Consider the following 14,995-nt stretch of genomic DNA (forward strand, 5'->3'; position numbering starts at 1 on the left):
AGAAAAAAAGTTTTATTACATGCAGTTTAAAACAAAAGATACCCTCTCCATGAAATAAAAGAAAAAAAACATTAAAAACAAAAACACAAATCAAATAATAGCATTCATCGTAAGCTTTGCTAGTGTTTCATTAATCACAGACATCTCGGTACTCATTGCCCGATAGGCATTGACGTTGGCTTCGCTAGCAGATTGCATTAACCAGAATTTTCGAGCGGTTTTAGCAGCTCTTAACCACTCTTGCGCGTTAATTCTCTCTATACCCTGCGTGTTGACACGCACAGCTGCCACGGCATCCAAATGCTTACGCTGAAGGGCAGCGATAGCACGACCATTACTGGTCTCAGTGTTTGGGGATTCAGCAGTCATACGATCACGCGCAATCTCGGCCCTGAGAGCCGTGAAGGACTTCTTCGTCTGCTCTTCGAGCTCCTGATATATACGGTCACCACGTTTACCAGCCGCCACCCCCAGTTTACGCTGACGAGCAATGGCTAAGGAGTTTACATCCACCGACGCAGTTAACACAGCTAGTTTATCAGCAAATTGTTTACGCCAGTTATCACCTTGCACCCCTGCATGGTGTTCATCAACAGCAATTGCGGGTCCGGCTGGTAGCCGCGGCACCGCTACCTCATGAGCGATGGGACTCACGGTGCACGGGGGGTCGCTGATAGGGTCTTGAATGGCTTGTAGGGGTCCAGATGCAGGATCTGCAGGCTGATGGTGTTGTACAGGCTCTGCACTGGTGGTAGCCTCTACGGATGTAGCTGGAGAGTCGATCCACTGCGCAGGAGTGAAGTCGATATGTTCCAACAACGATGAAGTCCAGGACGAGATGTCGTCAAGACCAGCCCAATCGTCGGCGGTCAGCTCTGGTGGTGGCGCACACTGGGGATCTCCATGGGCTGCTTGTAATAGAAAAAAAGAAAGAAAATAAATCAGTATCAATCCCATCATAATCATTACACTCTATAGAATATATACATGCTTTTTTTTTTTCATTGAATTTCCTACCGTGTTGTATAGTCCCATCCGGTTGCACAGTGACGGTCTCTGTAGGCGACTCAGGCACATACACCTCCACGTCCCCGATCACACGGTGTTTGGGATCAGTCCATGCCGCTCCATGTGGCGCAATTTGCGGATTTATGACTGCCTGTATAACCTGGGTAATATTCTCCGGAGTTAAACCATTATGTGTGGCATCCTTGCAAGCCTTTTTATAAGGAATTTGTAGCTGTTCTATGGCCAGTGGTGAACAGGGGATAGCCACCACTACCCCCGCCGATCTTTTCAAATTCTTCTTGGACAGTCGATTTGGTCCGGGGGTTCGCTGAATGACATTGGCCTCGATAGGTACTAAACGTGGATCAAAAACAAAATACAAGAGTATTTGGGGTTAGGTTTGGTTGTTTTAGATGTTAAATTAATATATAATTTATTTATTTTGGTAATACACCTATAGATATATTAATGGCGGACGTATTAACAACTTACCAAAACTACCGCTTGTCAGCACATTAGTCTGGTCTGCTAGAATCGGTCTTTGAATGTTGAGCCGAATATCAGGCAAACCTGTTACACATTGGGAAAACACAAATTTAATCTTTGTTCTACATGAATATACCATAACTAATAATAATAATGATAGAGTGAGTGTTATGGAACTATATATTACACGCTGCTATAAAAAACAAAACAAAAAACATACTTCCACGTGGACCCTGCTGCTGTTTCACGCTCTCGCCTCCGGCACCGCGATTCGCTGTGAAGTAATCGCAGCTACGGTCAGATATAAACAGCTGATTCACATAGAGATAGTCATAATATAATCATGATACACTCATATGAATACTTACAGTCAGTCGGCATAGTTGTGCAGGACGGATCGCTGTTTTTTTTTTTCTTCCAACTGCTACGACGCGTTTACTAACTTAGAATAGCGTGTCTAACGTCAGGGTCGGAGGTCGTACGCTCCCGTATCACGGGGCCCCGTATATTTATGCCTGATAGCAGTCCCTCGGTAGACATTCACACCTAAGGCCCCGACGTCATAGACGCCTGTCCAATAGGTACTGGACCCACGCACACGTAGGTACCACAGGCCTACGCCCACTCAACGCATCATAGACAGACAATCTACTAATGGTAAAATAAAGTTGATCCAAATACACCATGTTAGATGAAAATCACTAGAATATCTGTTAATAATAATAATAGATTCAATTTATATAGCGCTTTTCACGTACTCAAAGCGCTTAATAGTATCATGATATCACCTAATATATTGGCAATGTGTACCACAGTCCGTATCTTCACTATGCTAGTTCTATGGACCGTTGGTGAACCCTCCTTTTAATCCTAATATAAATATATCTATAAATATTTATATATATCTATAGTATATATAAGGATGATTACGGATATGTTATCGGTACCCCCATTACTATATATAAATGTATCTGACGGTTTCGTAAAATAGTAGGGTAGATTAAAAAACACATTAATACGTTACACACACATACACACACACACACACACACACACACACACACACACACACACACACACACACACACACACACACACACACACACACGCCCTCCCTCCAAATCACTCTGCACATAGTACCTGGGAGACTTCATACAGCACATGACGATCCCCCTATCTACTGTGTCCCACCTCACACTCTCTATGACATCGTCTGTATGCCCACTTCCGCCATGAAGGGCCTCGCCCCCCTGTCCCCATTGCCGGCTGGCCGTCCTTCCAACAGCACTGTGATCTTCCTGTTAACACCCCTACAGACCAGCTGCCCTGGCCTCGCATACCATACACACACACACACACACACACACACACATGCATACACTAATCACACCCACATACACACCTCTGCCTATACAGATCCCGCACCCCAGCGACCCCTGCAGGTCCACCACAGGCATTACACCTGTCATCCCTACACAATGGGTTTTATGTTTTACGACCCGTCATAAACCATAAACAGGAAGTGGCTCTTGTGAATAGGGATACCCCCCTCCACCCCCACCCCTCCCCAACCGGAAGTGTGTTCAGACAGAAATGGGCCCATACAGCATATATTATATACTACTAACAGGGACTTGTTTACCTGAATTAAGGAATTCAAGTTATTAGGTTTCTTGTTTGCCAGTGTTAATCATTCACTGTTAAATGACACATCTATATGTGTAAATACTGCACCTTGTTCCAGAATTCACAACCCTGGTCTGTCAAGATGACCTCAGGAGCACCATGGGTCCAGAAAATGTCCATCATAGCCTGTGGAGGAACATCAAAATAAACTGAAATCATTCTCCACCCCCCCAAAAAGAATAAGCCAAACTTTTCTGTCAATTGTAACAACATTCTGCATTCACAATATGTGACTATGCTGCAAATGTTGCTATGATTTACACACCTGTGATGTGGCAATTGCAGTCTTGTCCTTGATGGGCCTGGCCTCCACCCACTTGGTGAAGAAGTCAGTTGCCGTCAGACAGAAGCGGTTCCCATTCTTAGTGGCTTTGAATGGTCCAATTAGGTCAACACCTAGAGTAGGGACAGAAATAAACAGATGCCCACAGGCCATGACGTTATAGAGACATAAAAGGCAATACAGTACGTTAAGAAAATAATACAAATTAAACTATGACTTCGAGAGGTTGTAGCCGTTTCACAGAACCCAAAAGCAAGATATCTCACCAATCATATGCCATGGGGACTTCGGTTTGATGGGCTTCAACTCTGGTGCCTCAGTTTTCACTTGCTCAAACCTCTGGCATGACATGCAGGTTCTCACCTTTACAACACAAGGAGATTAAACACCACAGATTTAATAATATGCTCTAGAGTAGAGGCGATTTTCTTTGCGTGTCACAGTAGATTGAATGAACAATTACTTATATAAGGCAATCACTATAAATTCTTCTTTAAATCTCATGTGCATGCGGCATCAGCGTATCACAGGAAATATTAGAGCTGATCTGGATCAAACACAACTTGAACAAATTCGTCACTTGCCCATTCCTGCGTATCTCTGGTAATGGTCTTCCAGTAGAAGCGTTGGCTGATCTTGTCCTGCATCCTCTTGGATCCAAAGTGGCCAGCATGGACTTCTGTCAGCACCTCATCCTTCTCTTTCTCAGTGAGGATCACCCTCCTCATCGAAAGGCCATTATCCCCAAGGTAGTACAAACAATTCCCTAGAAAGAGGGAGAGAACATACATCAGCACTGCATCAGCGGTAGATTGCTTATAACTTAATTCAGTTTCCTTTGCAGGGCCTACTAATTTGTGAAAATGGAAGATGAATTAAGATGGACTGCATAAAATGTTATTTATTTAATTACAGAATACCTTTAACAGTGAATTTTTTTGCATCCCTCCGGATCTGCCGTTTCTCTGTGTGAGAGAGCCCTGCGTCATACATCTGAGACGACAGATACAAGAAAATAGAATTAAATGACACCATTTTCAATCAACAAGAAAAACCTATAACCCTAAAATCTATCTATCTATCTATCTATCTATCTATCTATCTATCTATCTATCTATCTATCTATCTATCTATCTATCTATCCAAATTAAATGAACACAAGTTAGCTAGCTAGGGTACGATACACGTTAAACTCTCAGTTTACTAGCTAAATGCGTTTAAACAATTAAATAAAGTTAGCAACGCTAATAACTCAATGAAGGAGTGCGAATGAATGACCGTAGATGTTCGTAAATGCGATTAAACAATTAAATACAATACAAATATAAAGTTAGCAACGCCAATAAATGTTAATGGTAAAATAAGTGTCCTGTCTTGTCACGCTCAATTAAGGAGTGCAATGAACGAGCATGACAGTTCGCGAATGTTCAAGAACCTTCCTACGTCATTTGACGCGTCATTTGACGCGATTTGACGCGATCGCCCGTTTCGCGGGCAAAACATTTGTCATTTGACGCGTTCGGCCGTTTCGCGGGCAAATTTTTTTATTGTTTCGATTAAACAATTAAATACAATACAAATATAAAGTAAAAACAATTGTTACCGCTATCTATCATAATACAGATAGCGATCCGCTATCTGTATTATGTTATTTCGTCGTTTGGAAACATGTTTTCTGCATCGCGTAGTCTGTTGCCGGGCAGGTTGTCAGGATGTAAACAAACGATGACGTATGCCGGTACAATTTTCGCCCCCGGTACAATTTTAACGTGACAGCGCCAACATGTGTTTGTGATTTTTCGTGATACGGTGTCCTAAACCGTCCTCAACATACTAAGCCCGTAATGTATTGCACTTATGTTGATGAATCCGATTGGGTGGTAAACCGAATATCTGGCGAATATCAAACCGGAGGCTAACTTGCACCTGTTGAGATGGCATGCTCCGGTAGAGCTGCTCTTTAGCATCGCGCTAACCGGTGTTTCAGTTCAAGTCGTGACCGCGTTAACTGGTGACCCTCAGCCGAAAGCTTCGCTTGTTGTCTTGGCTACGCCAGATCATTCGAAATCGGGACCAGACACGTAGCTGTCCTTGCGAATGCCTCTTTGATTTGTTATTCAATAAAATGTCAAAAAGATTCTAATCTCATTCGTTTTTGTAGTGTAATTGGAAGAAACTTGTCACGTAGAACCGTTCTAAGCCGAAATAAATGGAAAATGAATGTTTAAAATATGATACATTACGCGATTCGAATTCATACCATTGCGGGGAAAAAATATACCAAACCGCAATTCCATTCCATTGTGCCGTTGACCCACTGGGGAAATAACCGCCGTAGTATATTAAAATTCACAAATTCTTCTTGAAAACACGAAAGGCAGCCAGATCAACTTGTGACCCTACTATCCATGTTGTTAAGACCATGCATTGGTCGCGTTTCCAAAAAATAAGACGCCTTTACATCCAGTTAATCAAAACCTAATGTTTCCCCCCACTGCTTGAAACTAGCCAAAAACACTGTTATGCGCTCATTCTATAATTTTGGTCGCCTGATGTGGTGTTGTTGTCCCCTTTCCCTTGATGTCTCTGTAAGCAAAGCAGCGACTTCGGAAATGAATGCGTTTACATGCATGACAGCTAGATCGGATTAAGCAATGCAATTGCTTAATCTTAATTGCATTAAGCAACGCAATGTGACGCAAGGCGGTATCACTTTGAGACATAAAGTTTATTCAGATCAACAAAGCATACATTACGGGATTCGAACTCATAACATTTTGGGAGAAAAATTTTTAAAATGGAGATTCCATTCCATTGTGCCGATGAGCCGGAGACTTGGTCAGCTGCAGTACTAAAATACAGAACTAGTCTTCTTCCTAAGAGCAGGAGGCAGCCAGATCAACTTGTGACCCGACTGTCCATGCTATTATAGACCATGGTATTTGTCTCGTTTACAAAAAGAAGAGGCCAACACACCAGTTATTCAAAACCTAATGCTGTGTTTCCCTCAACTGCCTACAACCCAGCCAAAAACACTGTTACGCGTTCTTTCGCTACCATTTCGGTCGCCTGATGTGGCGTAGTGTCTTGCTCTGGATCGTCTCTAAGAAAAGCAGCGAGCTCGAGAATCAATGTGACGCAAGGCAGTATCACTCTGAGAGACAACGTTTATTCAGATCAACAAAGCATACCTGCAGATAACCCTATCATCCCCTGGACGATCTGGTATGCTTTGTTGATCTGAATAAACGTTGTTTACTCGTTTTGTAAACGAGACCTATACCACGGTCTGTAATAGCATGGACAGTCGGGTCACAAGTTGATCTGGCTGCCTCCTGCTCTTAGGAGGAAGACTAGTTCTGTATTTTAGTAGGCTACTGCAGCTGACCAAGTCTCCGGTTCAACGGCACAATGGAATGGAATCTCGATTTGAATTATTTTTCCCCCAAAATGTTATGAGTTCGAATCCCGTAATGTATGCTTTGTTGATCTGAATAAACTTTATGTCTCAAAGTGATACCGCCTTGCGTCACATTGCGTTGCTTAATGCAATTAAGATTAAGCAATTGCATTGCTTAATCCAATCTAGCTGTCATACATGTAAACGCATTCATTTCCGAAGTCGCTGCTTTGCTTACAGAGACATCCAGTGAAAGGGGACAACAACACCACATCAGGCGACCGAAATGATAGAATGAGCGCATAACAGTGTTTTTGGCTAGTTTCAAGCAGTGGGGGGAAACATTAGGTTTTGATTAACTGGATGTAAAGGCGTCTTATTTTTTGGAAACTCGACCAATGCATGGTCGTAACAACATGGATAGTAGGGTCACAAGTTGATCTGGCTGCCTTTCGTGTTTTCAAGAAGAATTTGTGAATTGTAATATACTACGGCGGGTATTTCCCAAGTGGGTCAACGGCACAATGGAATGGAATTGCAGTTTGTTATATTTTTTCCCCACAATGGTATGAATTCGAATCCGTAATGTATCATATTTTAAACATTCATTTTCCATTTATTTCGGCTTAGAACGGTTCTACGTGACACGTTTCTTCCAATTACACTACAAAAATGAATGAGATTAGAATCTTTTTGACATTTGATTGAATAACAAATCAAAGAGGCATTCGCAAGGACAGCTATGTGTCTGGTCCCGATTTCGAACATCTGGCGTAGCCACGACAACAAGCGAAGCATTCGGCTGAGGGTCACCAGTTAACCCGGTCACGACTTGAACTGAGACACCGGGGCTAACAGAGCTTGTCTCTTCCCGTCCTATTAACGGTACTTATGGGAGAGAGCCCGATTAAATCCGGATATTTTAATAAATTGGGTGTTATAGGTTTTAAACAACATGTCTGAGTTATTTGAATGACAGAACTTCCGCTAGCTCGATGCTAAAGGGATAACCGGAGCTAACAGCCTGTCCCCTCCCGTCCTATTAACTGTATTTATGGCTATGCCTTTTTCTCTTTTCAATATGACCATACACAATGGCCAGAGGAACAGCATCCTTTTTTAACTGATAAACAAAATAATCTTTGAGTTCTACATGTTCTAGAAATATTCATTAATTGACAGTCCTAATGTTTATTTTCTTGTCTTCTGATTCTTTATTACAGTATGGAAGGGGAGATTTGGAGGTACCTGGTCAGGTCTTGGTCAGCCTTCAAATCCCAGATGTGGAGACTGCAGGGATACCTCACGGAGAAGACACTAAAGAGCCATCTCTCATTCATCGAGTGGACTCATTGGTTTGTGAATGACCACAAAGATGCTCCCATAGGCAGATTGCTGCATGGCATTCACCACTTATTCAAATTGTAGAGGTTGAAGCAGTCTTCCTTGTGGTCACTTGCCATAACACTGTCATGTGTTTTATGAAAAAACCATCAGTAACATTTAAATTGAGTTGATGTGGACGGCTCTTTTTTTTGTCAGATTTCTTCAGTGTTCGGTGCCTGTTTGTGAGATATGCATTGTTTGAAAGATAAGCCTTTGATTTTGTTTAATTTTAATATGCCTTTCATCAACAGTGGTTTGGGGTTTTATAACAACAATTAAAGTGCTTAACTACTGGTGAACGATGTTTCAGAACATATATGGTTTGTGTTGATTGCATGGAAAAGGGAATAACCAATTACAACTTATATGGTAAGAGCCTGGTAATACCATGGAAACAAACAAGGCTTCCTTTTACAGTACAGTTTCAGCTTAATTACTGGGTAAATTGTCGTGTTTTACATGGTAACGTCGCAGAACGTACATGGTAGAAGTTTGTGTTGACTGCATGGAATAGGGAATGTATTACAAATTACATGGTAAGAACCTGGTAATACCATGGAAACAAACAAGGCTTCCTTTTACAGTACAGTTTCAGCTTAATTACTGGGTAAATTGTCGTGTTTTACTTGGTAACGTCGCAGAACGTACATGGTACAAGTTTGTGTTGACTGCATGGACAATGGAATGTATCCATTATAAATTATATGGTAAGAACCTGGTAATACCATGGAAACAAACGAGGCTTCCTTTTACAGTACAGTTTCAGCTTACTTACTGGGTAAATTGTTGTGTTTTACTTGGTAACGTCGCAGAACGTACATGGTACATGTTTGTGTTGACTGCATGGATAATGGAATGTATCTATTATAAATTATATGGTAAGAACCTGGTAATACCATGGAAACAAACGGCTTCGTACCCAGTATTTAAGAAGATGTACCATGACACTAGAGGAAAACTGTTCCTGCAGAGGTTGTCAGCAGGTAAGTAATTCCATAGTGGTAAATCGAATAAACCCTTTCTAAATGGGTGTAGCTATGAATAATAGCTAAGAAAAAGTATTTTATTGGAAAGTACTATGCTAATTTCTAGATAGTTTGGGCTGTTACCAACATAAACCTTGGATAATAGATGTTTCTAAGAATTGGTTGCCTAATTTCCTAGGAAGTACACAATATCGGAGTTATTACCAACCTAAAACAGTTACAACTACACGCTACTTAGTTGAGTTGATGGGTGATAGTGGAGGTTTTACTTGGTACATCAGCTGTAATTCCTCTGTATTTACCTTCTTATTACCAGTGGTAATTACCCAGTAATACACTATGATTTACCATGTATTTACCGGGTAACTACCTCTGTATTTACCTTCTTAATACCAGTGGTAATTACCCAGTAATACACTATGATTTACCATGTATGTACCGGGTAAATACCTAGTAATTAGGGGACTGTAAAAGGAAGGGTTACCCAATAATCTTGGTAAAATATAAATTTTTAGCACTTCTCCTCTGCCCCATAATGAAATGGGAAGAACTGTCCATCTATTAATGTCCTCCCTAAAGCACATTAATTTCTTCACTTGCGGGATTGACTTATGTGGTTGTGTTAAGGCTAATAACAAATCATCAGCAAATATTTTAGCTTTAAAATCATGATCCCCCAATATGGGTACCACTGATTTTCCTCTCTGCTCAGATAGCACATACTAGAGGTTCTAAGGCCAATATAAAGAGTGATGGCGAGGCGGTAATGATTTAATTCTGAAAATATTTAGGCGTGCCAGGACCACGCTTGGCTGTGCCAGGCACACCCGTGCACACCCGTGGCTACTCCACTGCTTTGAGCGCTTTGAATTTTGAATAATAATAATTATTATTATTATTTTCAACTAGAGCTGTCAGTTAAACGTGTTATTAACGACGTTAACGCAAACCAATTTTAACGGTGTTAAAAAAATTATTAACGCAATTATTCTATTTAAAAAAAATAATAATATATATATATATTTTTTTTCTTTGGCTCAAAACAAAGAAGCAGTAGCCTGACTGCTATGTTCAAATGACATTTGTTCAAAGCAGTCGTTTAATTGCACTATAGGCTCTTTTTTTGTATCGTCCTGTTTTGATCAGTATATGCCAATGTTGTTATCAATAAAAAATCATTTGCACAAGGCAAGCCGATGCACTTCACCATGTTGATAAGAATTAAAATGAGAAGAATTATGGGACAAAAAAATCAAGGGATATTTAGCATAGAAAAATAATTTGCGATTAATCGTGAGTTAACTATGACATTAATGCGATTAATCACGATTAAATATTTTAATTGCTTGACAGCTCTATTTTCAACCCATGACCTGTTGCCATTTTACTGTATCCATACTTGATCTGGAGCCAAAAGAAAACTACAAAGTAGGCCTACAGATCAGAGTCCCCGTTTCGGAGTCAACATTTACCAGATAGCCTACCACCTTCCGCTAAGATACAGTAGTGTATGTTGAGCTGATGTAACCATCAAGGAGGTTGACGGATTTGAACTCGGAGTCTCTTACCTGGGTGAATGAATAGCTACTTGTTTGTGTAAAGGTACGGCCACACCAACCGCGTTACTTGCGTAATACGTGTATAAAATCGGCAATTTTTCCATAGGGAACCATTGGTTTACGCGCGTATGAGCTGCGTAGATGCGTTACATGCGCTAAAGCAACATTTTAGCCGCGTATGAGCTGCGTATATAAGCACCTAACGCACCTACGCCCGGAGTTCAAAAAATTGAACTTTCAACGCTCCAACGCGTGATGCTTAGCCACGATAGCCAATCAGCGTGGAGCTTGACCCGACGTCACTGGCAGAGAGTAGTGACGCTTGCACAGAAGCATACGGCCGACATCTTTCTTTATTCTGGGTGGAAATAGTAATATAGTTACGCCATTAAATGCGTTTATGGAAACATTTTTTGCGATAAATGTGCATTTTACTTTCATAATGTTCGCTCGGTGAATGTGAAAGATGTTTGGTTTGATAGTTATGACGAAGAGTGAACGCTCCGTTCACTTGCATGGACAGAGTCTCTGGTTGCTAAGCAACCTCAACGTCTTGGCGGACTATTTCTCTGCTGATCAACACTACGAATGCTGGAAACACACCAGACACACCATGTGAAGTTATTTAACCCGATTATTGTTATTTATATCCGAGATTATTTAATCTAACCCGATCTAAGCTCTATCATGCACCCAAACACGGCGGCGTTTGGGTTTCCTACCTCGGACTCCTAAATCCAGTGCAGCCACAGGCGCGTTAGGCGCGTTGAACCATTTTTGTGACACACAATGATCAAGCGTCAAGTTAGGCACGTTACACGCGTTATCAAACGCGAGTAACGCGTTTGGTGTGGCCGTAGCATAAGAGCTCTCACAGGAAGTTGAATGTTCATGCCGTCATACCTCTTTGACAACTATGCCCACCATGCTCACTGTAACGTAAATGTGAAAGCATACATTTAAATATCCTATAGAGGGAGCTGTCGTGTGGGAGTTAAGACAAGCCAGCAGAAAACAATAGACTGAGTAAGAAGTTAGCCATGAGCTTGTTGTAGCCTGTATGCGCAGTGCTGAATAAAGACAGTTAAGAACCTTAAAAAGTGTGGTGATTCCTCGGCACTAGGATATCAAACAATTGGCATTGAAGATTAAAGCCAGTTGTTTAATTAAGACCAGACGTCAAAATAACTGCAAAGTGGCAGAGTACGAGAGCGCCGAACCGTTCCGATCACCGCTGCCATTGTTGTCACCATAGGTGACAACAATGGCAGCGGTGATCGGAACGTTAACTCCTTTTGATGGTGTTTCTCAGACTTTGGAAGAATATAGTGAAGTGCTGGAGTTTTTCTGCGAGGCAAATGGAATTGCAGAACCGGTCAAACGGAAAGCAGTGGAGTGGTGAAGCCACTTATAGTTTGTTAAGAAGTTTAGTTAAGCCCCAAACGGACAAGGATAAAACTTATGAAGCACTTACAGGGATTCTTAAGCCAGATTTTTACCCGAAACCCAGTTCAATCATGCAACGGTTTAAATGCGGAATGCAAATTTGCTACAGAACACTGTCATAATTGTGGGGACATATTAGGAAGGCCTGCAGATCCAAGGTGAAAATTCCAAATATGCAGAAGGCAATGCACAAGGATCAGAAAGGCGATGGCAGAGGCTATCGGACAATGCGGCGGACACATTTGCTAAGAGTACAGGGAGAGAGTGACTCTGACAGTAGCACTCACACCATCTACTTCAGCATGTCGCAGGAATAAACCAAGTTAGCTCCATCACTCTCACATTGAACATCGATGGAATGAAGTTAACATTTGAAATTGACACTGGCTGTGGGTTGACAATAGTGAGCAAGCAGCAATACAGGCAGCTGTGGAAGAAAACACCCATGTCAGAACTGAAACCTTGTTCACTAAAACTATAAACTGACACAGGTGAGAGGCTCGGAATGCTGGGCATGGCATAAGTGCAGTTGCAGGGAGAAAGCACAGCAAAGACATTACCCATGGTGATAGTCGAGGGTGAAGGACCTAACCTAATAGGACGAAGCTGGCTAGAGGAGACAGCACCTCAATTACAGCTGAAGGGGTACTTGAAAGAAATGCTGAAGTTTTTAAATAAGGGCTTGGGCAACTTAAAGGTAGCACAGCAGCAAGTCACATGCACCACCCACGGAGAGAACACCCTTAATCACTGCTACTGCACATTCCGACAGGCCTACCATTCAGTCCGACGTGTTGCACTGGGTAACAGCTACCACAATCTAATTCACCTGATCCCCCGCTATAGGCAGAGATTGAAACTCTCAAAACCTGTAGTGAAACGGTTCAGAGTGTGGTCCGGTGAAGCATGTGAGCGACTACGCGCCTAGTTGGAGTGGGCAGGCTGTGACCAGGACTTTGAGTGGGTGTGGCCAGAGGCTGGAAACAACCTGGATGAATTCACAGATACTGTGGTATCATTCATCGGCTTCTGTGAGGAGGTGTGTGTCCCCCTCCGCTTGAGGAAGTCGTACAACAACGACAAGCCCTGGTTCTCAGCCAAACTCAAGCGGCTGAGGCAGGAGAAGGAGGTGGCCAGGTGCGGGGGGGATGGTCTTCTGTTCAAGCAGGCCAAGTACAAGTTCGCCAAAGCGGTGAAGGAGGAAAAACATTGTTACGCGGAGAGACTGCAGCAACAGCTTTCTGAAGGGAATCCCACCTCTGTCTGGAAAGGCCTCAAGAAGATCACCAACCACAAACCAAAGCCCCCGCAGGCACCCGACAGCCTCCCCCTTGCCAACGAGCTCAATGAGTTCTACTGCAGGTTCGAGAAGGAGTTTCCCCCGGATCCCTCCCTCCACACCCCCGGGCCAAAACCACCCCTGCACCCAAGCAGGTCCATCGATCCCCCTGCTATTCCTCAAGCCCCCTCCCCTCCATCCCCTCTCTCCCTCTTCCTCACACCCCCTCTCTGTCACAGAGATGCAGGTGAAAAATCTGTTAAGGAGTCAGAATCCCCGCAAGGCTGCCGGTCCGGATTCCATCCCTCCCTCAGCCCTGAAGCACTGCGCCGACAGACAGCTGCCATGACCTCTGTTGTCATGAAGGTGCTGCAGCGCCTTAGATCCACGGACGACGCAGTGAACATGGCTCTACACTACGTGCTGGAACATCTGGACACTGCAGGGAACTACGCCAGGATTCTATTTGCGGACTTCAGCTGGGCCTTCAATACCATCATTCCTCACACCCTGAAACGCCAGCTGTCCCTGCTGGAGGTGCCGGTCTCTACTTGTAAGTGGATTACCGAATTCCTGGTCTCAGTGGGTCTCAGTGGGTGAAGCTGGAGAAGAGCATTTCCTGCTCCAGGTCCACAAGCACTGGCTCCCCGCAGGGCTGCTTCCTTTCTCCCGCCCTGTTTTCCTTGTACACCAACAGCTGCACCTCCCTCCAACCGTCGGTCAAGCTCCTGAAGTTTGCAGACGACACCACCCTGGTGGGCCTCATCTCCAAGGGGGACGAGTCTGCATACAGGAGGGAGATTGAGCGGCTACAGAGCTGGTGCAGCTGCAAAAATCTGGAGCTCAACGCGCGGAACACAGTGGACATGGTGGTGGACTTCAGGAGAATCGCAGCTCCGCCCACTCCCATCATGCTGGGTGAAACCCCGGTTGCCTCCGTTGAGTCTTGTCGCTTTCTTAGCTTGACCATCTCCAGGGACTCGAAGTTGGAGCTGAACATCGTGGCACTTTCAAAGAAGGCCCACATGAGGATCTTCTTCCTCCGGCAGCTTAAAAAATGATGGCAGCCGAGAACGTTGATGATTCAGTTTTACACCGCCATCATTGAGTCTATCCGCCCATTCCATCATCACCTGGTTCCCCGCTGCAGTGGCCAAGGACAAGGCCAAGCTGCAGCGGGTGATTCGATCAGCGGAGAGGGTGATTGGCATACCCTTGCCCTCCCTCAAGTCCCTACATGACAACAGGGCTCTGAGAAGGGCAAAAAATATCAAGGCTGACCACTCGCACCCAGGTCACGGCCTCTTCACCCCGCTTCCTTCTGGGAGAAGGTTGCGGCTGCCTAGAACTGCAAAGACCTGTCACAGCCACCAGTCTGGTAAACGACTTTGGCTACCACCTCCCCCCCCCCTCCCTCCTCCCCTGTGATACCTGTCCAGGACTAGAATCACACTGGACTTAATTCTGCACTTGCAC

The 14,995-nt window shown here is 43.5% G+C and overlaps 1 protein-coding gene across 1 annotated transcript; it reads right to left on the reverse strand.

The window, feature by feature from the left end:
• On the reverse strand, positions 1–2,963 carry LOC115555815 (uncharacterized). Its single transcript, XM_030372849.1, has 5 exons — positions 2,920–2,963; positions 1,715–1,785; positions 1,501–1,578; positions 1,018–1,362; positions 1–908 (listed from the first exon to the last, which is right to left on the reverse strand). The coding sequence occupies exons 1-5, from the start codon at positions 2,961–2,963 to the stop codon at positions 91–93; spliced, it is 1,356 nt and encodes a 451-aa protein (XP_030228709.1). The 3' UTR covers positions 1–90.
• Between the last annotated feature and the right edge of the window lie 12,032 nt (positions 2,964–14,995).

The sequence above is a fragment of the Gadus morhua genome, chromosome 12 (assembly GCF_902167405.1).
Source record: "Gadus morhua chromosome 12, gadMor3.0, whole genome shotgun sequence".
Classification (NCBI taxonomy): domain Eukaryota; kingdom Metazoa; phylum Chordata; class Actinopteri; order Gadiformes; family Gadidae; genus Gadus; species Gadus morhua.